Source organism: Arvicanthis niloticus, chromosome 1 (assembly GCF_011762505.2).
Source record: "Arvicanthis niloticus isolate mArvNil1 chromosome 1, mArvNil1.pat.X, whole genome shotgun sequence".
In the NCBI taxonomy this organism is placed as follows: domain Eukaryota; kingdom Metazoa; phylum Chordata; class Mammalia; order Rodentia; family Muridae; genus Arvicanthis; species Arvicanthis niloticus.
The window spans coordinates 4,807,915-4,835,151 of NC_047658.1; the positions used below are offsets into that span (position 1 = coordinate 4,807,915).

The following is a 27,237-nucleotide window of genomic DNA, read 5'->3' on the forward strand; positions in this document are numbered from 1 at the left end:
TCCACTGGGTTTCTCTGTACACTCCTTCGGTGCTGGGGACCAAACACAGAGCCTCACCCTCATGGGCAAGTGCTTTGTCTCTGGGCTGTTCCCCCAGCTCTCATTTCTCTGTCTTTTTTGAGATATTTGTCCCTCTCAAATTTTGTATAATTGTAATTTTCTGTGTCTTCTGTCTTAGGGATTTATGCTCCCTAGAGTAAGGACCCATCTTCTCATTTCTGTATCTTACATGAATACACAAGTCAGGAAGCGTTGTCAAGCACACACAGTTTGTGTCATGCATGAATAGTGTCCTCACTTGAATGCTCTATGTGAAATTACTTATGACGAAGGGTGTGGGTAACCACAGGGGAGAAATCGTGCTGCTTGGCATTTCAGGTACAGCACTGGGGCTAAGACTTATATGTGTGAGTACACTAGAGGGATGGGCTGTGGAGGGCACACATCTGATGAGAATTAAGGAATTCTTTCGGGGAATGACGGGGAAGTAAAGACATACCTGACATACAACATATGTGTGGATGGAAAAATACATTAGGGGACCCAGTCTGATGCTCCTGCCTTTAGTCCCAACACATGGGAAGTAGAAGCAAGCAGATCTTTGTGACTTTAAGGCCAGCCTGTTTTACAGATGAGTTTCAGGTCAGCCAGGGCTATATAGGGAGACTCTGTTTAAAAAACAAACAGCTATAACACACACATAAAATAAATGTGAAACAAAGAAATCATTGTGCTGAGGGGATGAGCCTTTTCAAATGAGTATTTATTTGGAAGCAGGTGCCTTGACTTCCAGGAAGAGGTAGGTAGGGGCTTGAGAAATACAGGAGCTATCTGTGGAGATTTTCAGGGCTGAGCAGAGGGTGGGATAAGGGGACACCCGAAGCATTTGAGGACTGACTGGTATCAGGGCAATATGTTGGTGGTGGTGATGCAGCATCTCAGACCTGTGGGCTGCGATGATGTAAACTGTGAGGGTAGGCACACCTTTGACCCCATCCTGGAACCGACAGTGAGTCTGTGCTGTCTCCAGTGTCTTGGGTGTAAAATGGGAAGGGGAAGGGCAGGCCACAGAGACATTTCCATGGCTTGCAAATGAAGGACGTGAAATGATAGAGTAATACTCAACAGAATTGATGTTGGAACTTTTTCAGATCAGAGGTTTAAGAGGACAGACAGAGCAGTAACCGGAAGGGAACAGGAGGTGCTGGAGAGAGTTCATCGTGAGGGGACATGTGGAGAATATTCTGAGTTGAAGGCTGCATTACTGCCTTTGAGTGGCTGGAGCCACGTGGGTATTCCACCACAGCAAACAGCTCCTCCTACCCACGTGGCTCCAGCCACTGAAACATCTCCACATGCTCCCTCACAGTGAACTCTCTCCAGCACTCCTGTTCCCCTCTTCTCCTATTCTGTGTCAGTATCTCAGTTGTAGAGCACGTGTCTAGCACATGCAAGACCCTGACTTCCATCCAAAGCATGGCAAAACCAGAAACAAATAAACAGAAAAACGCACAAAGTGGTTTCAGGGATATATAATAAATTTTTATTATGAACATAGAACTAATTTACAAATAACTCAGATTTGGCTTTATCCAGGCAAAATTAAATAACCCAGCATTGCGTGGGTGAAGCAAAAATATACGCAGGCTGTGTTAGGGCTGGAAATCCCTGAAAGAAATCCCTGAGTAGGAGAACTAAACAATTCTCTCAGAAGCCTGTTAGGTGTGGCATGAGACCAAACACTTTATATCCAATACAACCTTTGCCTAACAGGCACAGAGGGTGTGCCTTTGAACAGAAGGTTCCTGAGACTACATTTGCCTTTCCTCCTGCAGCTGGGACTCATCCCTGGTGCCTTGTGGAAAAGTCAGGTTTCAGAGGTAGGAGAAAAGCCAGGGCTGGGTAAGAGCACCTTGCTAACAGCCCATTTCCAGTGGAGCCCTGCAGAGCATTCCAGGCTGTAAACAGTGCCTCTGGCATGAGGGACTGTGTTCCTTTAAGGGCACACTTCACATGAGCCAAACAGACAGTAGCCGAGGCCAAGGGTTCCTGAGAGTGCAGGGCAGACAGCATGTACAGGTAGCAGACCTGGTGGCCTGTGCTGCAATCTCAGCAGATGGGATGCCACAGAAGGTGCTATTGTGGGACTGACACCTCACAGGCTACAGGAAACAAAGGCAGAAACAGTGCAGAAGGGCAGCTGGAGGCTGCTACTAGATTTCCTGAAACCCAGTCGGGTCTCTGTTTGGTGTGAATGCAAAAGCTTGTTATTGTTTTATCTTTTGAAGCTGAGGACAGTTTTGTTAGAGTTTAAATGAACTGCAAAAAGTCAGAGAAGCTGGAGATCTGGGAGGAAGACTGTCCAGGCTCTGGCCAGTATTCCAAAGACAAGATAAAAAACATGATCAAAGGAAAACCCGGGCTTTTCCTGACTAATTCAGAAAAGTAGTAGGCTAAGCCTGACCCATGACTGGTTCTGCAAGGGACCGGCTTGCTCTTCATTTATTTATTTTGGGTTTGGAACTCATGATAAATAGGACTTGGGGGGCCAATGGAGGCAGAAAATTTAGCGACCCTAAGGTAAACTGGTCAGCTCACTTAGTAAGGAAAGTCAGTAGCTACGGATTCCAAATAGTGGATTGTCTTAGAAAGAGGAAAACTCCAATACCTCTAAATATGGTTTCTGTTAAAATAATTTCAGCACTCTATGAAAGGTATCTCTCTGTTCCTTTTTCAGATTCCAGATGTCTGTCAGTCCAAAGGCTCCAGCCCTGCTTCCCTGGGCACCGACCTGGTAGATGTTAGAGATGTTCTCTTTCCCCTGCATCCTGCTTAGCACTTGCTTATGGTTGTAGTCAGCCTTTCTAGTTGCTCTGAGTGGGTTTTCTGGAGAAAGGTTCAGAGAAGGGCTCAGGTGTGAAGACACACAGTTCAGAGACTCTAATGCCACAGATGGGTAAGCATGGCAGTTGTCAGGTGTGTAGACTGCCCAGTGAACTACTGCCTGTAGGTTTGATCTTCCTGTGTGTGGTGGCTTCACATCAGCCTTTAAAGAGAGGGGACTGGCCATTTCCTGCTTCTGTTTTGTTTTGTTTTTGTCATAAGCACTTAAGTCACCTCCAAGGTTTATGGAAATTTGAGTCAGACTCTGACAGGGCAGGACTTGGAGTTGGGGGCAGGAATGAATGTGCTCCAAATAAGTTAATGTAAAACACTCTGGGTCAGGAAAGTGAAGGGGCAGTTTTGGTACCACTCTCTCAGCCAAATTTTAGTGCCTAGAAGGTCTGAGTTTTCTGTAGGCTCCAGGATCCGCCTTTTCTTCTATTGACAACACTGAAGGAGCCAATAGAATGTGTGCGTGCGGGTGTGTGTATGTGTGCGTGTGTGTGTGTGTGTGTGTGTGTGTGTGTGGTGTGCAGAGACTCTCCAGTGAGGGAGAGAATCTGGGAATGCATCACTGGTGCACCCAGCAGGACAGACGGACAGACTATGCTCACTTCTTTTTTACTTCTGAATAAAGTGATTCTTTGGCTCTTGGAGGTGGAGATGCTGAAGCTGGCTGCTTGGGCTGCTGGTCACGGAAGTTCAGGACAGTGTATGAGACGTCATCCACCTGAAAGTAAGAGTGTTGATCAGTGACATCAGCACCACAGGGCCGAGCCTCACCCTGCCAGTGATCCAGCATCACTGTGCTGTGGCCTCTGCACAAGTGGAGCTGTGAGAGAGGGCTCCTGTCACTCACAGTCAGACATCCAGATGTGCTACAGGGTGGAATGGAAGTCAGATGTGTGAGGATGTGCACCATCGACTGCCTTTGCCCTTTGTAGGCAACGTGACAGCAAAGTGTGTCTGACAGGTTTGTGTGCTCACTGCGGGTGGGTCCACCCCCGAGAGTTCACACTGTGAAAGTATCCTTACGACTCAAAGCACTCTTTGGTCTATGTGTGTACTCTGGTGAAAGGCTTAAATGGTAAAATCTTGGTAACATTCTTGTAAAATGAAGGAAGAGGGTCTCAGACCCATTGGAATCCTTTGATGTCAGAGTGGGTCTAGACTGAAGGAGAGAGACTCATGTGCTGCTGTCTGTGGGCAGTGCTGTGCTCATGCCAACCTGCTGAATCCCTTTGGTGTCTTTTTGAGGTAGGTGGAATGACCATTGCCTGGGTGACAAAGCTTAAGGATCACAGAGTTCAGGTCCCTTGACAAGGACCACAGAACACGAGGAGTCATAGCCAGAAATTAAACACAGGATGGAGGTTATTCCAACACACACTCTTGTAGTAGACTCATGGGACTCATTAACCAATCTTTCTTTGCTCTGCAGCATTGAGGACTGTAGACCCAAACTGGATTTCACAGTCATGTCTCCAAGAATACCTCATTCTCAGCTTGGTATGGTAGCACACACTTGTCATCCCAGCACATGGCAAGAGGATGGCCACAAGTTCAAGGCCAGCCTTGGTTACATAGTTCAAAAGGTTACCAAGACTGCATGGTGAGACCCTGTCTCAACTAACAAACTAACCAAAACAATACAGATACCCTACTTTCCTCAGAGACATTTTCTAGAGCAAACGGCCAGTGAAAAGTGGTAGTGCTTACCTTGTTAGGAGAGTTGTCAGAAGGCCCCAGATCTAGGGGAGCAAGAGAGAGTCATCAGTGCATATGAATAAGACTTTATGATTTCTAGAAGGTGGAGAGGGTCGGCTGGTGGGGGTGGGAGGCCATCATCAGTTCAGGAATTAGCTTCCCCCTGAGTCTGGTCCAGACCCATTGCATTAGTGTCAGAGGAGCAGGGTAGAGCCATCTATCTCTGTTCTACCCAGTTCACAAGATGCCCAGCATTGATTCTCAGCAGCATGCTCCAGTGGCAAGGAGGAACACAGAGGCCATTGCACCCAGATGTGCCACAAAACAAAGAAAGTTTCCCCAAGGTAGAATTCCCACATTGGAGGCAGGGAAGACCTTATTAGGATGGCTCCTGGAAACATGATTTCTTTATTGCCTGCCTAGCCTAGGTGGAATGAGCCCTTCTCCAGGGCTCTCTCACGCCATTCTGCTGTAGCTGGGAAGGGTATGATTTGTGGGGTCCTTAGCACTGGGAAGTAGAGATCCCTTCCGTAAAATTTCTGAAAGGAAGGCATGGTCTACGATCCCAGGATCCCCTGACAGAGCAGGATACATGGTAGAACACAACTCTCACCATGTGATTGGCTTTACTTACTGTGGTTGAAGGCTGAGGGTTTGTGCTCTGTGAGATCTCGCTGGTCACTTCCCCTAAATAAATATCAGACACTGTGACTACTATTCCCACACACGGGGTCTTTGCTCCTGGAGTTGGGGAGGACACGTGGGCAGCTTATTCCTGGGAGTTCCTTGGTGTCAGTGATGCCCCATCACATCAACTTGGCACTGCCTTCCCTCCTGGTCCTCACTGCTCAATCTAATCAGGATCCCTGCTATCAAGATTGTTAGTTATGTTCTTCCCTCTTTGCCCCCAGGTGCCATGACCACACCCAGGGCTGGCGCTTTACTGTGAGTGAGCTGGGTCCTCAGGCTGTAACTCCTCAGGTGCTCCTGCACCTGGCCTACCTCATACCTGTCCTGTTTGGCTTACCGAGGGCGGTGCTAGCTCTTTTGTTTCTCTACTCATGTTCTTGACCAAGAAGACTCTGATGCTTCTTCTTCATCTTAGGGTCTCTTCTCGACCTATCTCCTGTCTCTCCTGCTGCTGCTTCAGTCAGCAGAACATGCTACCTGCATAGTCTTTCTGCTTCTTAGAGTCCCTCCCTTCTCTCTCTTCTTGGACCTTGGCTTCCTGACTAGAGGATAGAAGGATATAATTGAGTCTGTTATCTAAGTAGGTGGGAGTGGATACCAAGAAACAGAGGTGTTCAGAGACCATGAAGACAGAATCAGTGCTGAGAAGTGCAGTAGAAGTTTAGGACAGGAGAGAAAGGGCTCCAGCTCAGGCAGAAGGAGAGAAGTTCTTGCCCACTCCCAAGCATGCCACTAAGACTTGGGCGCAAACAAAAAAAGGAAAGCCCGACTTACCCGCCAGTCTTCCTGGAATAGAGGAAATATGCCAGCGCTGCTATTAGAGCCACCCCGGCCACACATCCGATCACGATGCCAGCAATGGCACCCTCTGAGAGGCCTCCTTGTGTTGGGTCAGCTATCAGGGAAAGAGAAGGCAAGAAGGAACAAAGTGAAGGTCTTTTCCAGTGCTGTGTCCTGGAGAATTTCCAGCATGACGCTATTTCTGTTCGTCCCTTTGGGGAATATATTTTCTGTTGGAAGGTCGATTGGATGAGTTGAAGAGTGAGCCTCTTAGCAAATGCCTCTTCCCCTCAAACCGTATTCTAAGTTGCTTCTCCCCCTTCCTTCAACCCTCCAATTCCATCAGTTTTTATCCTGGCAATCACCTGAAGCTGTGGAAATGTGAGACAGACAGGGTGATTGCTATTGTGCTTGCTAAAACTTCCAGTGTTTTCATGGCTCCATTTGTTCCACAGGGTCTCAGTTGTGGCAGCATGAGTAAGTGGTCTCTTGTGGCCATGATCTAATTGCCAGAAGGCACAGAGACCATGCTTTCTGCAGTGGGGTAGGAAAGCAAGGCAGACTGTAGGATCCCGTTTCCTCTGCTGTGTGACTGTGGGTGGTACTCAGTCTCAACTTTGCAGGAACTCTGTTTGAGCTGGACACACTTCCTCCTCTGCTTCTGTGGGATCATATCTGCATGTGGCCTGAGGGCTAGCCCAGTCTCACCTTCACAGCCTAAGCCTGTCATAGTTATATCCTGGAGAATAAAAACTAGTAATTTAGCAGGTTTGAAATTTTGCATCAGCCAACCCCCTTTCTCTCTCATCTTTATTTAGTAGCCATGTGGTTTCATTTTTTGGATAGCATGCATGTCCCCAGCCCCTGATGTAATAACTTCTTTCACACCTCTTTACTCTTTCTTGTATATAACCATTTGAGGTTCAACCCTGGCCAGATTGCTCAAGAGTGGTCATAGTGCTAATGGTAGTGATCGTGATAATAGTACTTGTGATGTAGCTGGCCCTGCGTTTGTATCTGTTTTTATCTATATGATAGATCTATTGCACTGAAATTACTTCCATTTAAAGAGTGAAAAAAAACTGCGGCTTAAAATGTTTTTGTTTTAAAAGTACTCAACTCTATGTGGTTAATCAGAGGTAAGGCTGGCTGCCTGACATCAAGACTAACACTAATGGTAGGAATAAATATAGCTAACATTCCTACTCTGTGTGTGTGTGTGTGTGTGTGAGAGAGAGAGAGAGAGAGAGAGAGAGAGAGAGACAGAGAGACAGAGAGAGAGAGACAGAGAGACAGAGAGACAGAGAGAGAGAGATTGCCAAAAATATCTCTTGGTTATTATATTAAATACTTAAAAACTACTATGATCCAGGTAAAGGATGTAATGCAACCTAGAATCCTAGCATTCAGAGGCTGAGGCAGGAGGATTCTGAGTTTGAGAAGGGTCTGGGCTATGTAATGAGACTCTTGTCTCAGAAAGCTCTGTCAAACTAGCAGAGGGAGGGTGGTGGTGATCAGAATGAAGAGGACAAGGCCGAGACTAGGGTACAGAAAGCCGGTGCTCCAGAAGTTCAAAAATGATTAACAATGGCAACCTTTTCCCAGATTAGCTTTGAGAAAAGAGGTGGCTATTACTGAAATTTGAGACCTTGCCATCCACTCTTCAGAATACTAAGCATTCTAAGGGCACTCAGTAGTTATATGCTAGCAGTTTGGTGGTCTAGATGCAACAAACAGATCCCTAGAATTCTGGGCGTTGCAGCGATGGAAGCGTGAAGAAACATAAAATTGAACAGATGTACAACCAACAAGATTGGATCGATAAAAAAGCTGACAAAATTTCACAGCCTTTAATGACAAAAATGCTGAACACTGGTCTAGCTCAGTGTCACAAAGGTCACACATGGAAATGCACAGCGAATGTGGTACTCGGTGGGGACACTGACAGCTTTCCCTCTAAGATCAGGAAGAACACAGGGTGCGGCTGTGACCACTTCTGTTCAACAGAGTCTTAGGAGTCCTACACACAACCATCAGTCTAGACAACGACATAAAAGTGCCCAATTGTAAAGTGGTAAAATAGATATATCCGTAGAGACACAGACTTGTCTGTAGAAGAGCCTTAACATTCTACAGAACATTCTCAGAACTAAAGTAGCAAAACCAGCAAAATGTCGGCTAACAAAGTGAACACACCCAAAGGAGCTGTGCTTCTGTGTGCCGGTCGTCACCACAAACATTCAGAGCTCCTTTTGCTTTTCCTGGCAGTTCTAGAGATTGAACCTAGTGTCTCATGCTAGTGTTCAGCCCTGAGCAGTAGTCCCAGCCAGAGCAGGGGACTGTTTGAAAGGAACTTAGGAAGTATTTTATTTAGGACAGCAAGGAAAAGAATAAATACTTAGAATCAACTGTGCCAAAGAGATAAAAGACTTGCACTATCAAATACTGCTGTCAGAGACAATGAAAGAAGACAAGAAATGAAAGGTGCCAGGTCAGATGGCTGGAAGAGGAGAAGGAGGAGGAGAAAAAGAAGAAAGGGAGGGGGAGGAGGAGGAAGGTGAGGAGGAAAAAAGTGGCCATGGGTTAGGAGTTAAGAAAACATGGTCCTGGGGGCTGGCCAATTGGAGGTAAGAGCAGCCCACATGGAATGTAGTAAGTAATAACTCGGGGTTATTGATAAGAAATAGATTTTAATAGCATAAAGGGTAGATATCTACCCAGGTCTAATACAAATTAAGGCTGATTGTGAATAATAAAAGTTGTGTGTCTTTTATCTGAGACCTGAATGATCAAAGGTGGGGTAGAAACCCCAGATTGGGATTAAAAATTTCTGCAGCAAGTTTTTGTACAAATCTGCAAAAATCAAATTGTCTGACATATAGATTAGTGAGCTAGAATGGACAGCTCAGAACTGCTCTTCTACACTGGCCAATGGGTCAATTAAAGATTAGTTGATACATGATAAATGGGCATGTTACGGGGCACAGTATCTGTTTTGCATATATATTATAATGTGCTTACAGACCAGAGGGGACAGCATACCGATCACATCATTTTTTAATGTTGTGAACATTAATCTCTGCTGCCTCGTTGGAAAGACAGAGTTAATTGGTGTAAAACAGAGGCATCCTACTGAGTCACAGAATTTGGAAAGCATCTTGCTGTCCAACTGTACCTGGGACCAGATGAGTTTTTGATCCGGATGCTAAGATTGTTCAATGATAGAGTGATAATTTTTAAAACAAGTAATGTTGGGAAAATGGGATATCCACGGAAAACACTGATTTAAGCCCTCACCTAACATCATATAAAAATGAATTCTAAGTGTATCAAAGACTTTAATATCAGAGCCAAACTTACCAGAGCCAAACTGCATAAAACTTTTAGAAAACAGAATGGAAACTTCTTGAAATTGGACTTGGCATGGTTTCTTTGTCACGATGCCAGATGCATAGGCAACAACAAAAAGAGATAACTTGGACTTTAGCAAAATTGAAAATGTTTGAGCATCAGAGGATGCTGTCAGTCATATAACCCAGCAGGTCTCTGTGGCAGTTATCACAGTAATCAAGGCATGGACATTAAATGTCTGTCAGTGGATGAATGAGTAAAGGAAATGTGAGTGTGTATTCACATAGCAGTGATGTCGAACCTTTGAAAGGAGGCAGTGTGATTGTGTGAAAGGACCTAGGGGACGTGATGCTGGGTGAGACAGGCCACGCACAGAAAAACACCACCACACAGTCTCATCCATGACAATCTCAACAATGTCTGTGGAAGTAGAGAGCGGAATGAAGGTTACCAGAGACTGTGTGGAACAGGAGGGGATGAGGAGTCGCTGGTCGGGGTACAAGGTTTAAGACAGACCACAAGGTTAAGTTTTGAGAGCTGTGACACATTAGGGGAATTACAGTCTGCCAAAATGTATTGCAAAGAAGAGAACAATAAATTTCAAATGTCTTAGCACAAAAAATGATAAAGGAAGTAACAGATGTGTTCATTATCTTGGTTTAATCATTCCAAACTGTATCTAAATATTATTTCTCCTAAATGTAATCAACTATTATGTCAATTTAAACACCTTTACTAATAATAAATAAAGGATTTTATCAGGAAAGTGAAAAGTCCACTTCCAGAATAGCAGAAAATACGTGTCAATAAAACATCTGACAAGAGGTTAATATTCAGAATGTGTAAGAAACTCCAACACTAGTAGAAAAAACCCAAACATCCCAACTTAAAAACAAGGAAAGGACTTGAATAGTTTTTTTTTAAAGGTGTATAAATGGCCAGTAAGCACATAAAAGATATTCTACTTCATTTCTCCATCATTAACAGGAGGGAAATCAAAATCACAGTAAACTACTGCCTTACATGTCTTAGAATAGATACCTTTGGGAACAGAAAGGGAAAACAAGAGTTTGGAACATATAAATCAATGGAGATCTCAGATAATGCTGACTGGGAGCGTAAAATGTAGCCAAGAGACATTTTCGCACCTCAAAAAAAATGTAAAGAATTGCATTCAACTTGTTCTACATCCAGGACTGTAGCGGGTGGAATTGATTCACAAGATGTTTTGGGAATGGACAGAAGCAGTGGTGACAGGGCAACGTGAACAGACCTTATGCTGCTGAACTGTATGTTTTAGAATCTCTAAAATGGTAAATCTTAAAAACTAAAAAACACTGTGTATGAATATTTTGCCTGCAGGTATATCTGTGCACCACATGCATGCCTGGTGTCCCGAGGAGGACAGAAGACAGTGTTGAATTCCCTGAAACTGCAGTTACAGGTAATGAGTTGTCATGTGGGTGTTGGAAATTGAACCCTTAGTCCCATAAATCATAAATGTATACACTACTACACACACACACACACACACACACACACACAGAGGTATCAGGAAAAAAGGGTCTTGTAGAAAGAGGCTCCACTGTAAATGCCAGTATAAGGGTAAAAACTCAGTCTATGGGTCAAGAAGATGGCTCAGCTGGTAAGGGTGCCTGCCAACTACCAGTACCTACTCCCCACCGACACACACAAATAAATGTATAAACAAATTTGGGTAAATGAGATGGCTTAGCAGGTCATGAGTGTGCTGCCACGCCTAACCCACCTGAGTTCAATACCCAGTCTCCAGGCTCCCACAAACTGCCTTCTGACCTCCACCATGGGAGTGGAACACACACACAAATGAATAAGTGCAAACGTAATAAGAAAGTCGACACAGGTCCTTTCTATCTATGGATTTTACATGGATGCCTCTAACAAACCCTGGAGCCAAACTACTCAGAAAAAATGTCTACAGCAAAAACCTTATGGTTTCCTGCTGTCCCTGACCTCTAAGACTAGTGTCTCTGTAGTACTCATATTATGTATTGGAGATAGTCTAAAGGTTTGAGTGTGTGTAAGGGAGGAGTGCACAGTATCGTGAGTGTTTTATTAGATTCTAAGGTTTGTGTGTCTGACTCAGACCCTAAACTCTTAAATCACTTTGCATTTCTATTTACGATATTGACATCTATTATTGCTGCTATTACTGACAGGGTCTCACAGTGTAACCTGGGCTGGCCTTGTAGTCCTATTTCTCCTGCTTTGTTCTTTCTCTCTCTCTCCCCCTCTTCCTCCTAGTCTCCCTCCTCCTCTCCCTCTTTCTCTCCCTCCTTCTGTCCCTCTCTTTCTCCCGCCACCCCAGGGTCTTCCTATGTAGCCTGTAATTCCAGGCTAACCTGGAACTTGCTATGTAGACAAGGCTGGTTGGGAACTCCGAGATCTATAGGTCTCTGCTTCTGATGTGCTGGGATTAAAGGTGCCATGCTTAGCTTGCTTTGTGTTTTGCTGTGAATTGACTTGCATCCATCACCATGGTGGCTGTATTTGTATCTTGCGCAGTATTTTTTGCCTTGTAACTTTTACCCATTTTATACACCCCTGATAAAGAAATTGCACCCACCCTCAACACTGTGGAGCAAGAAGGGCAGAGAGTCACTCACCTATTATGTCCAGCCGGATTGGGTTACTCCCTTTGGAACTGACTGGATTGGAGATCTCACACTGATACTCCCCGGCATCTTCCCTCTTGGTAGGGTCTATTGTGAGGATGCTATTGTTCTGGGAGAGTGTCATCCTGTCTGTGAGCTGCAGACTATGGTTATTGAAGAGCCAACGGATTCCAGAGATTCCAGTGTCATTTGAGTAGCAGGTCAGGGTCACAGAGTCTAGTTCTTTGATTGTGGTGTTGATGACTTGGAGGAAGGGCTGAGTCACTGCCTCTGTGGACATACAGAGAAGACCAGCTGAGAGTCCTTCATCCTTAGAGGTCTCAACCAGGTCACAGGGCCCCGAAATGAAATGGCCCTCTGTAAGATCGAATGTTTGGGTTCCAGAAAAACTCTATAAGGAGAGAGATGTAAATTCCTGCTATCCAGATCACTCACAGTGACCCTTGACTCAGGATATTTGTATAGATTCCTCGCCATGAACCTCTCTATCCCATAGGTCCAGAAACCTCACCAGGGGGGAATGTTTTTCCCATTGATTTTTGTACAAACCCTCTCAGTGAGTGTATCAGGTACCTCAGTTATAAAATGGCTTTCTATTTTGTAGATAATTTGTCATGGGGTTAAGATGGCCCAGCTAATCTTTTAAAGATGTTAAACCCTAGACCTCAGGACTGGGAAAAATCACAAAGTAAAGAACTTCTATGAGAAGAAGGCTGTTATGTCCTTGCTCCATGGGTCTGGATTAAATACCACAGTGAGGAAGTGAATGGTCACGGTGTCAACAACAGCTTGCCACTCTAATGCTCACTACCAATTTCTTCTAAAGACAAGGTCTCACTGTACAGTCCTGGATAGCCTGGAACTTGCTCTGTAGACCAGACTGGCTTTAAACTCAGAGACCCACCTACTTCAACCTCCTGAGTGCTGGGATTCGAGGTGTGCGCCACTACACGTGGACCTTACCACAGAGGTGTCTCGGTGCTTTCTTGTCCATCCCTCTAAACAGAGACTCAACATGAAGGTCCCTGTTCTGCAAGCCAGTATCCTTCACTGTTCTCAGGAATCCCCGTGTACTGGTGTCGTGCTGGTGTACTGAGTTCACACGGCTGGACCTTTAGAGCCGGGACACAGTTCAGAGCCAACTGCCCCAAGTTCACTTTTTCACTTTCCAGTCTTTGGAAACAAGCAAAACCCCATGGACTCTTTGCTGTCCAGCAGTGACCCTTTATTTTACGTTGCTTTTTGTTGTTGTTTTTGTTTTTGTTTTTTTTTTTTTTTTTTTTTTTTTGAGGCAGGGTCTCACTATGTAGCTCTGGTTGTCCTGGAACTCACTGTGAGGACTAGGCTGACTTCAAACTCATAAATATCCACCTGCCCCTCCCTCCTAAGTGCTGGAATTAAAGGAGTGCACCACCACACTCCACCTACTTTTATTTTTTAAACCTTGAGAAGAGTAAGTGAAAGAGCATCATCAAATTACCAGTGACATGGTTCACCCTGACTCAGAACAGGGCTCCCAGGTTATGTCCTGTAACCCAGTCTTCCCATCCCTCTACCCAGTGAGACAGGAACAGGTCTGGGAGCAGAGCTCATAGCTGCTGGTCCACATCTGAGGGGATTTTTCTCTTCTCACTTGGACAAAATGAGTGTGAGCATAGTTCAAAGCCCTGCGTGTTCCTTCTGAGTCATGGGGGTCATAAAAAGAAGATGGAAGTGACAGAAGGCATGGGTTAGTGACAGAAGGAAATATCTCTCCCCTGGGAAGTCCCTTACACCACCTGAGGCTTTGCAAGGCTGAAAGAACCTCCTCATTCCTAGCACAGTCCCAGATCAGCCAGGAGAAACAGAAAAGGGTTCAATATACGGATGGAGGTGGGGCTCCGAGGGGATTGAGTTCTGCTTGTTCCCATAGAAACAGGCTGGAAATCAAGTTGTTTTGTATCTTCCCAGAACACCAAAAGTCTCCATTCCAACCCTGGTGCTGATACTTCAGAGATCCACTTACCAAGGACTGTAATGTTCTTGACTGTGGTCCTACTGAGGCCAGTGCCAGAGTTATTGACGAAGCAGGTATAGATTCCGCTATTATTAGTAGTGACGTTGGGGATAAATAGCTCTTGGGAGGATGCCTGGGGCATCTCATTGAAAAGCCAAAAGTACTGTGCAGGTGGGTTAGAGGCTGCATGGCAGGAGAGGCTGAGGTTTGACCCTTGAAGCAAATAAGTATCTGAGGGGAATATACTCGGGGTATCCGGACCATCTGGAGCAAACAGAACAAAGCCAAATGTGACGTCAGCAGAGGGAAGGGGAAATCCTTGTCTGTAGAAGGCTACTGTATCTGCGCTATAACCTCAGTTAAGCAGGTCCCAGACAGAGCTGGGGTGCAGGTTAGCAGAAGAGTACTCCTGTATGTGCATGAGCCCTGATCCATCACCACCACAGGCAGAGAACAGCCCCGCTGGACACTCCTGTGTTCACTGAGTCTGTGTCCAAGACGTCCCCTGTGTCTCCATCACCACGAGACTCCCTAGTGGGAAAAGTTCCTCCAACCCATTCCAGCTCAGTGCTGGGCCTGGCTGCATGAGCTTGGGAGAGGCCAGGATACCATGCCCACCTAGACATGTATGTGGTTTGTCTGTCGAGAACCCAGGAGCCACCTTGTGTCCTGGCTGCAGCCCTCTGTATTCAGGCAGTTGTAGTGATGATGGGAAAGAAGTTACTCACAGGCAATGTTCAGACTGAATGGATCACTTCGGTTGGCACTCACTAGGTTCCGGATTTCACACTCATAGGGTCCTGTGTCATTCCTCGTGACATTGAGTAAAGTGAGAGTCCTGTTGCCCTCAGATAGCTTCAGCCTGTCACCTTCTGAGAGGCTTTCGCCATTTCTTCTCCACAGGTAGATTATATTATCAGTGTAAGGTCCACACATTAATACCGAGTCCTCACCCTCCATGGGACTGGAGTTGTTGCTTGTGATGCTGGGCTTTTGTAATGCAACTGCAGATAATAGAGAGGAGATTGCCCTATGTGGTATCTCACATCCTTAAAATGGCCTCTTTCAACCCGAGCTGCTCTCTTGTCTCCCTGCCAACTCAGATCCTTAAACAACCAGGCAGGAGGCAAATTACAGACAGATGGAGTAGCCAAGTGCTCTGAGATGGTCGAGCCTCCTGTACTGTGTATGGGAGAAGCAAGGGCTTTCTCATAAGTAAATTGAGCTGCTGATTAGTGATGGACAGATTGAAGACTCAGAATCAGAGACCTCATTTTATCTCCTGGTGCTCACTGACTTACTGTGAGCCTTGAGACACAGTGTGTCAACTCCCTCCAGCTGCCAGGACCTCTACTGCTCAGTGTAGACAAGTGTTTTCCAAGCCTTTGTTGTTCAGGGCTGTCCTACAGATAGGCAGTGATGACACTTCCCATTGAGCTTCCCTGGGAAACCTCACAGCACATCAGAGATCCCACACAAGAGACCTGGATCTGCCTGGCATTCAAGCTGGGCTGGGCCACAAGGTCGGCCATTCTTGTCAGGAGTTTGATGTTGACTGACATGAATAAGAGATCCCTAAAAAGAGAAGCCTAAGTCCAAGAAATTATCTGAAAGGGAAAGAGCACCTCATCAGGTCTCCAGGGTGAGGAGGCTGGAGGTGTGGCTCTGGACAGATAAACTCCTGCCACCCAGGCCCTGTGTGACCCTGACTTAGTGACTGTATTTCCTGCCTCAGTTTCCCTATAACAGTACACATGGTAAATGATCGTTGCCGGCACTTTAACCTGAAGGAGGAGCAAAGGTCTGGCCATCCATAAACCAGAGTCTGTTACTATTTGCTGCAGGAAATAATCCCTGGGCTGGGCACCCTGGAGAGCAAGGAGCTGCCCCTGTACACTGTTTCTTCCTGTCTTTTAGGGCTCTCAACCTTCCTGTGAGGTCTCAGAGGAGCATCAGAACAGTTGGCCGGTTGTCTTTCATACCTCTCCACCCATGCTGAGCATACTGGGTCTGAGAAGGAGATACCCAGGTGACCTCCCTCAGACATGGCTCTAGTATAGGCTGACTGTCAACAGGCTACCAGCCTGCAATCAATCACTGTCCCTGTCAGCTCTAACAAGAGGTCAAATGTCAACCCAGTGTAAAAGCTTCCCAGGGTTCCTGGAGTCCAGGCTGGGTCTGGGGCAAAGCTTCCTGGTGCTCACCTCTCTGTGAGAACCTCACGGATTCCTCAGCCAGGCCCTGCCCGACTCCTGAAGCATCTTTCTCAAAGCCATGTTCAGAATAAGCATCCTAAGCCTGACATCCTCAGACTGAGTTACCTCACAATCTCTTCTCTGAAAGAGTGGGGCCACATGAGGCTTCCTGGTTTATTGCTGTTTTCCTCCACTCTCTGTGTCCTGTACTACATGCTTGAACCACGATGTGGAGAGCATAATAGAGTCATCTAGGATTGACAGTTCTGTGTGTGAAGTAGGATTCGCTCTACCCACGACCCAGAGGTTACAGAGCTTTACTTACGGTGCACATAGAATCGCACATAAAATTTCAAGATAGGAGCATAGTCTTGATCTAACCCAGATAGTGTGTAGACTCCCTCATCACTCTTGTCGACATTTTGGAAGAACAGAGATCCATTTTGGTATATTGTCTCTCTGCCGCTGTATGCAGCCCCTGTTCTATTCGTATTGTCAGCTGTTATAAACCTTGCAATTTCATATGCTCCTTCCGTATTGTTTCCCTTGTACCAGTTAAAGATTCGAAGTGCCTGTGGCAGATTGTGAACAAGTAGTAGAACGTCCTTCCCTTCAGCAACGTCAGTTGGCACAGCTTCAATGGTGACTTGGGCAGTGGTGGGAGGGCTCCAGGTGGTTAAAAGCGAGGCTAGGAGGGGAGAGAGAAAGATCTATCAGCATTAGGACCCTTGCAAAACCTCTCAGCCTCCGGGTGTCTGAGTGTCCTGTTGGGTGGCGGCCAGCAGCATCCCCTCCATTCCTCAGCAACGCTGCATCTTTCCACTGTAGGCAGCAGTCTTCTTGGTGTTCACACACCCACAGCTCACTGCCCTCAGGTCCCTGCTCACGCTCAGAATCTTTGCTGAGTGCAGGGAATCTTCTCTGACCTCCTCCTCTCAACACCCCGTGCCTTCGTTTTCTGACCTTTCTCTGCTTTGTTTCTTCCCAAGTGCTTGTCAACCTGACCCCACCTTCCAGATGCCCTCGCTGGTCTGTCTTTCTGCCCAGTAGAACTAGGGCTTTGAGCAGGACTCTTTGATTTTGGCTTTACCCCTGCTGCCTGGATCAGGCTCATATACCTGCGTGCAAATCAGAGTCCCGGAGCCTAGGGTTTATTTGCAAATTTCTCAGGGTAGTGTGCAATGATGCTGTTTACTTGCCCCAGTTTGGTTTTTACGTGGAGAGTCACTGACAGAGTTGTGGACCTCAGTCTTCAGGATGTCCTGGCCAGTGCGATAGACTTAACAACAGGAAGCAACTGAGCGTCTCACCACCACTTGCCAATTCCCATTCCCTGAGAGCTTCCTGTTGCTGTCAGGCTTCAAGCAGAAGCCAGAGGTCCCTTCTCAGGTTCCTTTCCTCTCCCAGAAGATCCCATCCAGTCTCTGAGCTCCCCTGCTCTCTACTCCCCAGGAATGTCTCCTTACCTGTGAGCAGGAGTCCCCACCAGGAAATCTGTCCTTTGTGGAGACGGGCTGAGGCTAGCTCCATAGTCTCTGCTGCCTGCTGGGTTCTTCTCTGGGGAAGACTTTGGCTCCAACACTGCTGCCAAGCCTGGCTGCTCTGGTATCAGCCCTGCTTTTCTTAGCAGAGCTGAGTCTCCTCCCAGAGGAGGGTACCTCCCAGAGTCACGTGGTTTGGGGTGGAGCCTGCGACTCTGACAATGCTGTTCTTCTGTCAGTGCTGGCCTCCCATCCTTCTATTCCTCCTTTCTGGTTCAGTGTTCTAGAACATACTTTGAGCAGCAAGGCTGCGTAGTGTCCCATGCCCTGGCCTTGGGGCTGTCAGCAGCAGCAGGAGTTTCTGCACTTCCTACAGCCTTGAGTGACACAAAACCCCAGGGAGCTTCGTGTGCCCTGTATTCTCAATGCTCAGGGCAGGTGGGGTTTACTCCAGACAGTTATCTGCCAGAGTGATCTCTAGGGGTGGGAAAAGCCTAGCTGAGTGATGACTGGGCATGGCCAATCCATTGTCACTGGTGACACCAGTCAGGTGTCTGATCCAAGGATACAAGTTGTCTCAGTGGATTGGTATCCTTGGTGTGCAGGAGGAGGTTACCTGTATGTCCTGGAAAGAGGACTTTGTGCTTCATCTTCCTATGGGGAGCACCAGGGAGACCTCCCCAGCTTCCTGTGCTGGCTCAATGTGATCCAGGTCTGCCCATGTCCCCCTTGATCTTCCCGAGATGCCTTTGTTCTCCTTGGTGAAAGCTCTGGGATCTCATATCTGTCCATGGATGATGGAAGAGGGAAGGGACTACATAGGGCGTCCCTGCAGAATGGAGTTCTCAGAGATACAGGAAAGAGCCAGCAGGACAGAGTTTGTTTACATGAGGGAGCTAGCTCCAGGTCTGTCTGAACTGGGATGGAAACCAGGCTGCAAGATAGGTTCATGCCTCAGGAGTTTTTCTGTGGATTATATGGCTCCATGTCTCCCTCTGGTGTTCACGAGGAGACCTGCAGCTCATGTCTAGGTGGAGCTGACGCTGAAGTTCCCAGGAAAGGTCCCAGGTGTGTAGATCCTGTGAGGATCCGCTCAGCTTTTTGCTGGAGACTATTACAGCAGTGAAGTGAGACTCGCTGCCATTTTGATCTGCAGTTGCACGACATATAATGACGTTGAGTCCCCTTTCCCATGTGCCTGGTAGCTTATTTGTACATCTTGCTCAGGGGCAGGAATATCCTAGAACTTTGCTCTATCAGAAATTGTTTATTCTGACTTTTAAATATTAAGGCAAAGTAATTCATTCACCAACAATAACATATTTTAGAATTGTAACGTTAAAAATTGAAACAGATGCTTCTCGGTGTCTGTAATTCCTTGTGTGTTAGTATTTTAGATTCAGGTACAGTAAGTCAGCATTCCTTGGAATTTTAAAATATTCATAATTATGACTAATTAAACACAGTTCTGAGTATCTTCACTCTTTATAATTTTTACTGCTAAAATTCTTATTTAAAAAATAATGTACCCTAAGTTGGTGGTACTTACAAGAACTACATACACTGTACAGAAACATTCAAACGAGGAAAACCAGAACTTCAAATCCTGGTGTCCCAGTAAGGAAGCAGCCCCGCATGGAGTCCCATGTGGACACTGCTTGCCAGGGACCTGTAAACCGTGTTACACACGAGAGAGCATTCAAAGCACCCACACAAAGTATGGCATGTATGTGAGCTCATTAGGGAGAGTTTTGTCTCTTTAAAATTACCGTCATTGGCAGGTGGTGGTGCACACCTTTGACCGGCACTCAGGAGGCAGTGGCAACCAGATCTCTGTGAGTTCAAGACCAGCCTGGTCTACAGGGTGAGTCCCAGGACAGCCAGGGCTACACAGAGAAACCTTGTCTTGAAAACCAAACCCAACCAAACACCAAACCAAACCAAACCCCTTCATGTTCTCATTCCTGAAAGTTGTACTGTACTGCCACATATTTACTTACATATGTACATGCATACATTAGAGGCTAGGATCCTCATACAAGAAAGAACATATAATTTTTTTCTCTGTGAGATCAAATGATCTCATTTAACATGATACATTCTAAATCTATCCGTGTTCCTGTAAATTTTGGGATTCGTCTTTCTGTAGAGACGAATACTATTTCACTTTGTGTGTGCGGTAGACTTGCACTGTGCACTCGTCTGTTGATGGACATCTGGGTTGGATCCATTTCCTTGCTATATGGGATGGAGCAGCCATAATTGTGGGGGTGCAGACCTCTCAACGGTAGGGTACAGGTTCTCTGGGTGTATGGCCAGTGAAATAGCTGAGTTATACGGTATTGCTAATTCTTTGAGGAACTTCCACACAGCTTTGTATAATGGCTATATTAATTTGCACACCCACTAGCAATGAATAAGTGTTTCTCTTCCCCCACATTCTCTCTGTAGGCATAATGTTATTGTGCAGTGTGTAACGATTATTCTTGTATAATGCTGATTTCTGTGCCCCCCATATTTGGCTACAATCCTTATTGTATCTCCTGCTTCAGTGTTGTGTAAGCTTTGGTCCCCACTTATTCTCTGATTTGTCAGTAAGAGGTGATCAGCCAATGACTGAGCAGGGTGTATAGAATAGGACTGGACGTCCTCCTCCAGGGGAGGGAGGGAGAGAAACAGAGAGGAGGAAGAGAGGATTAGCCAAGGGGAGAGAGCCCATGAGATATCATGATGAAACAGCTGGAGCACAGAAAGCCATAAAAACAAAGATGTCGTGGGCTTTGGGCAGGGAGGCAGCCAGATTAGCTTAGAGGACTCATATAGGGAAACATTGCTCAGTTGTGCTCTTAAAGCTTGTAAATCAATATAATAGTCCAGTCTCAATTATCTGGGAGCTGCTACCTGGGTAAAGAGAAAAACAAACACTTATTAAAAAGCCACCAACACCTCTCCCAACATTTGTTGTCAGTTACTGTGATCATAGCTGTTCTCACTGGGGTGGGCTGGTCTCAAATTTGCATTTCCCTCATAACTAGGTATTGTTTTTTTCTGAGTTGTACCAGTCATTTGTTGTGAGTACGATTTATAAATATGTTTTTCTGCTCTGTAGATTGTCATTTCTGTTTATAGTTTTCATTCATAAACGCACTGTCCCAGGGTTACTATTGCTGTGATGAGACTTGATGATCAGAAGGAACTCTGGGGCAAAGGCGTTTATTTGCTTTACACTTCCCTATTACTTACTGTTCATCACCAAAGGAAGTCAGGACAGGAGCTCACACAGGGAGGGAACCTGGAGGCAGGAGCTGATGCAGAGCTCATAGAGGGGTGCTGCTTACTGGCTTGCTCCCCGTGGCTTACTCACCCTGCTTTTGTATAGAACCCAGGACCACCAGCCCAGGGACAGCACCAACCACAATGGCCTAGCCCTCCCTCATGGATTAATAATTTATAAAGTTCCCTACAGGGTTGCCTACAGCTGGCTCTTAAGGAGGCATTTTCTCAGTTGGAGCTCCCTCCTCTGACATGACTCTAGCCTGTGTCAGGTTGACATAAAATTATCCAGAACGCTTACTAAATAAATTTGACAAAAGCATGAAAGCCAATCCTCATTCACAAAACCAACTTTTGTTTTTGAATGTAAATTCTTCTAAAACTTAAAGCAAATTCATCCTTCACATTTGAAAGTGTTTAAAAGTATCCAGAACATTGTGTGTCTTTCTGCTTTTCAGAAAGCCTTTGGGACGGACACCAGCTCTCTCTCTCTTGCTCTCTCCTCTTTCTCCTCCTCCTCCTCTTCCTCCTCCTCTTCCTCCTCCTCTTCCTTCTCCTCTTCCTTCTCCTCTTCCTCCTCCTCCTCTTCTTCCTCCTCCTCTTCCTCCTCTTCCTATTCTCCTCCTTCTCCTCCTCCTCCTCCTCTTCCTTCTTCTTCTTCCTCTTCCTCCTCCTCTTCTTCTTCTTCCTCCTCCTCCTCCTCCTCTTCCTCCTCCTCCTCCTGGAAGGAGTCACACCTGAAGTGAACACAGGTGAAAAACTAAGGCAGACTCATGCAGAAACGTTTCACTGAAGCAGACACAGGAGAAAGGATGTTCTGCTATAGCAAACACGTGAAAGGACACGTGATGAAGGATTCTTCGCTAAGGACACACATGTATTGGTCTGCCTTACACTGTGTACTTGAGCTCCATTTGTCGGGACTCCATAGAAACACACCAAAAAACTTCTGTTGGTATGCTACAGATTCTTGCCACTTCACTGGACTCAGATTGATTGGCAGTGATGTCAACTGAGACAGATACACCTACTGAGGCAAGACCCATGGAGGACACATGATGTTTGAAGGAGCATAAAAAAGACAGATGGTGATGGTGGCTGAGCGTGACCTGCTCATAGTGCTAGCTGTGCAATGCTTGTTGGTCTCGTGTCTTCAGTGATCTTTACTTCTCTGAGAGAGGCACAGCTGAGAACTTTTCCTGGTCTTCCTGTTGGCCCTAGTCTCTCCTGCTGACTTGTGCCAGGGCTGAGACTTGTCTCTGCTAGGTAGTGCCATCGCTGCTGACTCATGTTTGTTAGTCCAACTCTACTGAGCTGGACTGCTGGTGTATACATCAAGTGTTTGCAAGTGGATCCAGCTACTGACTCCTGTGAACTGAACTGAGGATTTCCTGATACAGATAGAATTTGCTCCTAAGAACCAGTTCTAAGTAGGTCTACTTCCCCCATATCCTTTCTTTTCCACTACCTCTGGTGGGAGATTAAAGCACTTAAGAATCATCTTTAAAAGTAGACTTTGAAAAAATTAAAGTTACAATATTTCTTGTATGTATATGTAATTTATTATTGGTGTGTGTGTGTGTGTGTGTGTGTGTGTGTGTGTGTAAACATCAGATGAGAAGTTTCAGGAGTTAATTCTCTCCTTCCTTATTTCCACGAATTCTGGAGATTAATTTCAGGTCACCAGGCTTGCCCTTATCTTTTTCTGTGTTCCACACTGTGTAATTAGGTTTTGTTACATGGGTGGTTAGTTACTATAGTATAGGCAGTATACTATAATTAAACACTAAAGAAAGTGGATTCCCATCCCTTAGTAGTCATTAATTGCCAATGGACTCTCATGTGGCCTCTCAAGCCCCTGTCTGGTCCATGGTGTGCTATGTATGGGCCAGTCTTACACAGGTCTTGTGCTGCTTTGACTTCATGAGTTAATGGCCATATCATGTGCAAAAGACACCATTTTACCCCAGTCCTCCCATCTTCCAGGCCGTACACTATTTAATCTCTTCTATATGTTGCCTGAGCCATGGAGTGGGTTATACAGAAGCTCTGTTTATGGTCAAGCACTGGTCATTTATTCTCCCACTAGCCACCCTGCATCTTCTTGTCTCAAGGGCTCCTCAGACACATGGCAGACATGGGTGGAGTCATGACTGTCATCATACTTGCCACTTACAAAAGGCCTAGTTCTGTGTAGAGCCATATTGAGCATCTCCTGACCTGAGGAGGTTTCTCAGGTGATAGCAACCTGTCCTGAGCTTGCACAATCAGGATCCCGTGTGATATGGGAGGGCATAGACTTCCCATGGCCAAGCTGTCTGAAGCCCCACATCCTGGAAGCAAAGAGTATGTGAGCCGAGTGGTCCCTCTTGCAGGAAGGTCAGTCCTGAGAACAGCGGGAATAATGGAGCACCTACTCAGTGGAGTCATTCAGAACATTTTAGAGGTGAGTGAGTAGGGAAGGTTGAGGAGGCTCAGTTTCCACAGGAAGACTAGAATAGCAGTTGGGGTCCTCTTTGCTAGTAATGATAGAGGTCCTTGCTGTTCTAGGGAAGGCTCAAGTCCCCAGTGGAGTAATTATTTGAGAGGACATTGTTATGTGTTAGATAGATGGACCCCAGGTTCTGAGCAAGTGGGTTCATTATTCTGCTTTGATATGATGTGTACACACTCAGGTATGTGTGTGCATTTGTACATGTGTGCATGTGTATGTGTTAGTATTCTGTCTAAACTCCACCTCCACAGTTACCTGGCAACAGCCAGGTAGGCCTGGCCCGCTATAAAAGGGGCTGCTTGCCCCCTCTTGTCTCTCTTACTCTCTCTTAATCTTTAGCTCTCTTACCTCTAGGTTCTCTGTCCCCTCAGCCCTCCCTTTCTCTTCCTCTCTCTCCATGTGGTCATGGCTGGCCTCTACTTCTCCCTCTCTCTTCTTTCTCTCTTCTTCTTCCACCTTCTTCCCCCCTCCTTTGCCCTATCTCCTGAATAACCCCCCTCCTTGGAACCCTGTGGTCTGGAGTGGTCTGTTCTGGGCTGCGGTCGGACGTCTGAGCTAACAACTAACACTGGTGCATTGGTTGATATAAAATACTTTGGGAACCGTTGTGCTGCCGCTGGCTGCCACAGCCGCTGACTGCTGTATCTCGGCAGGACCGATGCCATGTTGGCCTGCCTCTTCAGCCACTGCTGCAGCTGTTACAACAGGTAGACTCAATCGCAGCTACCTGCCATCACCGACTGCATAAATTTCCACTGCTGCTACAGACTAACTCTCACTGTGTGGCTGTGGCCCACCACGTGGTGCTCTACCACATGGGTTAGGCAGCCAGCCAGGCCCACACGGACCTCGAGGTTCCATTTTCCTGATACCAGGCTGCATAAGCCTGCAAACACACCGACATATTGATTGTTAAGGAGATTCCAATTCACAGGAGTGACCCTAGACGCCCAGATAGTGCCTGGCCAGCCTTCCCTGGGCTGAGAGGTGTTGGCATTCGATTGCTCCAGTCCATATGACTGGTCTCCTAGCTGAACTACTACTTAGGACATTGGCCGCTGGGTGACTCCCCCTCAAAAGCAGTTTACAATTTCCCCCCAAGCTCTTGCAGCTGCTGGAAATCCTGGTACCAGGTTGAGCTGCTTTCTGGTGACCTCCAGGAGTTCGCAGAGGCCCCTAGATACTCTCGTGACGACCTGATATCTGTTGCCTGATTTATTACTGACTGTTCTATCGGGATGTCGATACGAATAGCTCTGTAAGCCCCCCACTCCCCGTCACCCAATGGGTGCTACATTGTCTTCGACTGCACCCCCAGACACCCCACTGGGTTATCTCCTGAAAAAAACCTCAAATCCCTAAAATTAATGCCTGATTTGAGGCCTTCCAATTTGATACATCTCTGCAATAAAGTCTGGATTCGGTACCCTCTAGATAATGGGTTAAACTGGCCACCTAATGGCACACTAGACCCAGTCATTTTAAAGGGTCTTCACACATACATACAGTAGTCTGGTAAATGGAAAGAGGTTCCCTATATCCAAGCATTCATCTACTTTTGCTCTAATCCCTCCATGTGTTCCGCCTGTTCCCCACCTCAGGTTTTTTTTTAACCATTCCCCAGTGATCAGAGTAACCATCCACATGGTCCCAGGAAAGATTTCTTGAGCTCAGAGCTAACCCTTTTCTTCCCTGACCCTCGTTCTAGAACTGCCCTTGGGTGAGACACTTCCCCTCTCCTCTTGAGACAGTTTCTTTCTCGCAGCTGAGTACCCCAGGCCAGGCCTGGACAGACCTCTCTCAGGAGCACCGGCTTCAACCTCTAGTCCCTAGCATGTCTCCCCCAGGGGTCAGTTCGCCACCTTCTAATGTAGGCCTCTTCCCCTGCTCCTCCATCATTTGTGGCCAGCTGCAGCCATTTAGTTCAGCCGGTTTGCCTGAAGCAGCAGGTTCCAGAACCTGGCTTGTTCCCTTCCCCTCTGTGTTCCTTAGCTCTGCTCTGGGTCTACTCCTTGCACTCTGCCAGGGACCCTCTCTGGGACTTGCTTCCCCACGTGTGCAACCACTCGCACAAAGGGCTTGGCTGCCCGCACACTCGAGAGAGGACCTCTCTCTCTCCCTCTCTGCCCGGGATCTGTAAAGTGATTATTAGCCAGAGGCACTGGGCAATGACTACCGGCTGCTAGCAGGAAGTCCTGCCCTGCTCCAGTCTCTGCAGACTAGACTTGACCCACAGCACCTATGCCCTCAGCTGCAGACCAATAGCACAAGCCCGGCTCATGACCCAACAGCCGTATGATCCTATGCCACTGTCGCCAGCTTTCTTATTCTGCTCCTAGACAAAGGTTTTATTGCTAAATACAAAAATGTGCTTTTCTCTACCTACACAACCTGCCAAAGTTACTTAAGATTCTTTCCTATCCCATCTTAATAGATTTTTACTACTGCTATTAAATTCTATTCAGTTACAACCAATCCTTATGGCTCTCAATCTTGTCAGAAGTCTGCTAACAGTATATTTAAGTTTATGGCCGACAGAATTCCCAAAGCCTGTAACAGTTGACCCAAGATGGTTTCAGAAGACTTGGACACCTAGAAGATACAGCCTGGATTACATGCGATGATACAGTCACAAACGCAGTGGACTAAACTGGATGCTCTGAGTGAAATGACTTGGCTAAACCAAGGTAAGTCGTTTCTCATGTCACACGTATCCATTCCACAGAGAAAAAGCCCTGCGTCTTCTGCACTTGGAAGCCAAACTGACTTCACCCAAGAAAGTATGGAGACCACAGGAACTGTTGGCTAGTGGACTCTGTCATTTTTTAAAATAATATATAACTGGTAGATTATTGTTTATTCTTTCACAGACTTCTGACTACATTGACAGCTAGGCTTTCACAGATATTATCTGTTATCTCATTACCTAAACTCAGTTGCCATCAATTAAATGCTTCATATTTCCTCTTCTTGCTATGCCACTGTCCTAATATTATCTGAGTTCCTATAAACTTGCCTAACTCTAATAAAACATTCCACTATACGATCCAGCAAAGGTTCATCTTGAAGACTGCTCGTGTTGTTAACTCATGCTGTTATCTCTTTTGTAAACTTATAAGCTACAGAAAACCCACTCAGATCCTACCTCTCACAGACCAAATAGATGCTGCCATCCAGTCCAGGCACAACCAAAATGGCTCCAGAGAAGCAACCTCCAGATGCTCCATCTCCTGTCACACACACACAGCTGCTTCTACTGGACTTGTTCCTTCTGACCTATCCTCAGATGGCTCCATAGACCCTGGACAGCAGGAAACAGCCAACTCTCCTAAGACTGGACAAACATCCCCCATACCCATTCTTCTAGGTTCCCCCTAGAGGCACCTTGCCTCCAATGCCAGCAGTAAGTAGCCAGGTATCACAAAGTCCCTATTCCTGCTTTGCCGTCGCCTCTTTCTAATTTTTCTTTTTAATTAAATTAAAACGGGGGAATATTAGCATTCTGTCTAAACTCCACCTCCACATTTACCTGGCAACAGCCAGGTAGGCCTGGCCCACTATAAATGGGGCTGCTTGCCCCTTCTCTCTCTTATTCTCTTAATCTCTTACCCTCTTACTCTCTTACCCTCTAGCTTCTCTGTCCCCTCCCCCTTCCTCTTCCTCTCTCTCCATGTGGTCATGACTGGCCTCTACTTCTTTTCTTCCCCCTTCTTCCATCCCCCCACCTTTGCCC

At 46.3% G+C, this 27,237-nt stretch overlaps 1 protein-coding gene and 1 long non-coding RNA gene across 6 annotated transcripts in view; one reads left to right on the forward strand and one right to left on the reverse strand.

Annotated features, from left to right (window-relative positions):
- Nucleotides 1–27,237, forward strand: part of LOC143441476 (uncharacterized) — a 171,758-nt gene that overhangs the window by 49,256 nt on the left and 95,265 nt on the right. For all 3 annotated transcript variants that reach the window (XR_013108930.1, XR_013108927.1, XR_013108932.1), the window contains one exon: nt 10,774–10,855. This is a non-coding gene — a long non-coding RNA (uncharacterized LOC143441476). The remainder of the gene's footprint in view (nt 1–10,773; nt 10,856–27,237) is intronic.
- LOC117694944 (cell adhesion molecule CEACAM1-like) lies at nt 1,521–17,888 on the reverse strand. Of its 3 annotated transcripts, XM_034485932.2 has the most exons (9): nt 17,723–17,888; nt 16,582–16,944; nt 14,790–15,065; nt 14,071–14,325; nt 12,057–12,335; nt 6,055–6,175; nt 5,225–5,277; nt 4,603–4,634; nt 1,521–3,613 (listed from the first exon to the last, which is right to left on the reverse strand). In XM_034485932.2, the coding sequence occupies exons 1-9, from the start codon at nt 17,784–17,786 to the stop codon at nt 3,494–3,496; spliced, it is 1,563 nt and encodes a 520-aa protein (XP_034341823.1). In that variant the 5' UTR covers nt 17,787–17,888; the 3' UTR covers nt 1,521–3,493. The 3 variants fall into 3 exon arrangements, with proteins under 3 accessions (XP_034341823.1, XP_076786114.1, XP_076786120.1); XM_076929999.1 differs by lacking the exon at nt 5,225–5,277; XM_076930005.1 differs by lacking the exons at nt 14,071–14,325; nt 14,790–15,065.

What these genes read in the sequence shown, in the direction of transcription:
- LOC117694944 (XM_034485932.2), bottom strand. Translation starts at nt 17,786, where the DNA reads ATGGAGCTAGCCTCAGCCCGTCTCCACAAAGGACAGATTTCCTGGTGG. An exon ending in AATCCGGCTGGACATAATAG is followed by an intron (nt 6,176 to 12,056) that starts GTGAGTGACTCT and finishes TTTCCCTGATAG; the next exon opens with CTGACCCAACACAAGGAGGC. An exon ending in CTGACAACTCTCCTAACAAG is followed by an intron (nt 3,614 to 4,602) that starts GTAAGCACTACC and finishes TCTTACTTTCAG; the next exon opens with GTGGATGACGTCTCATACAC.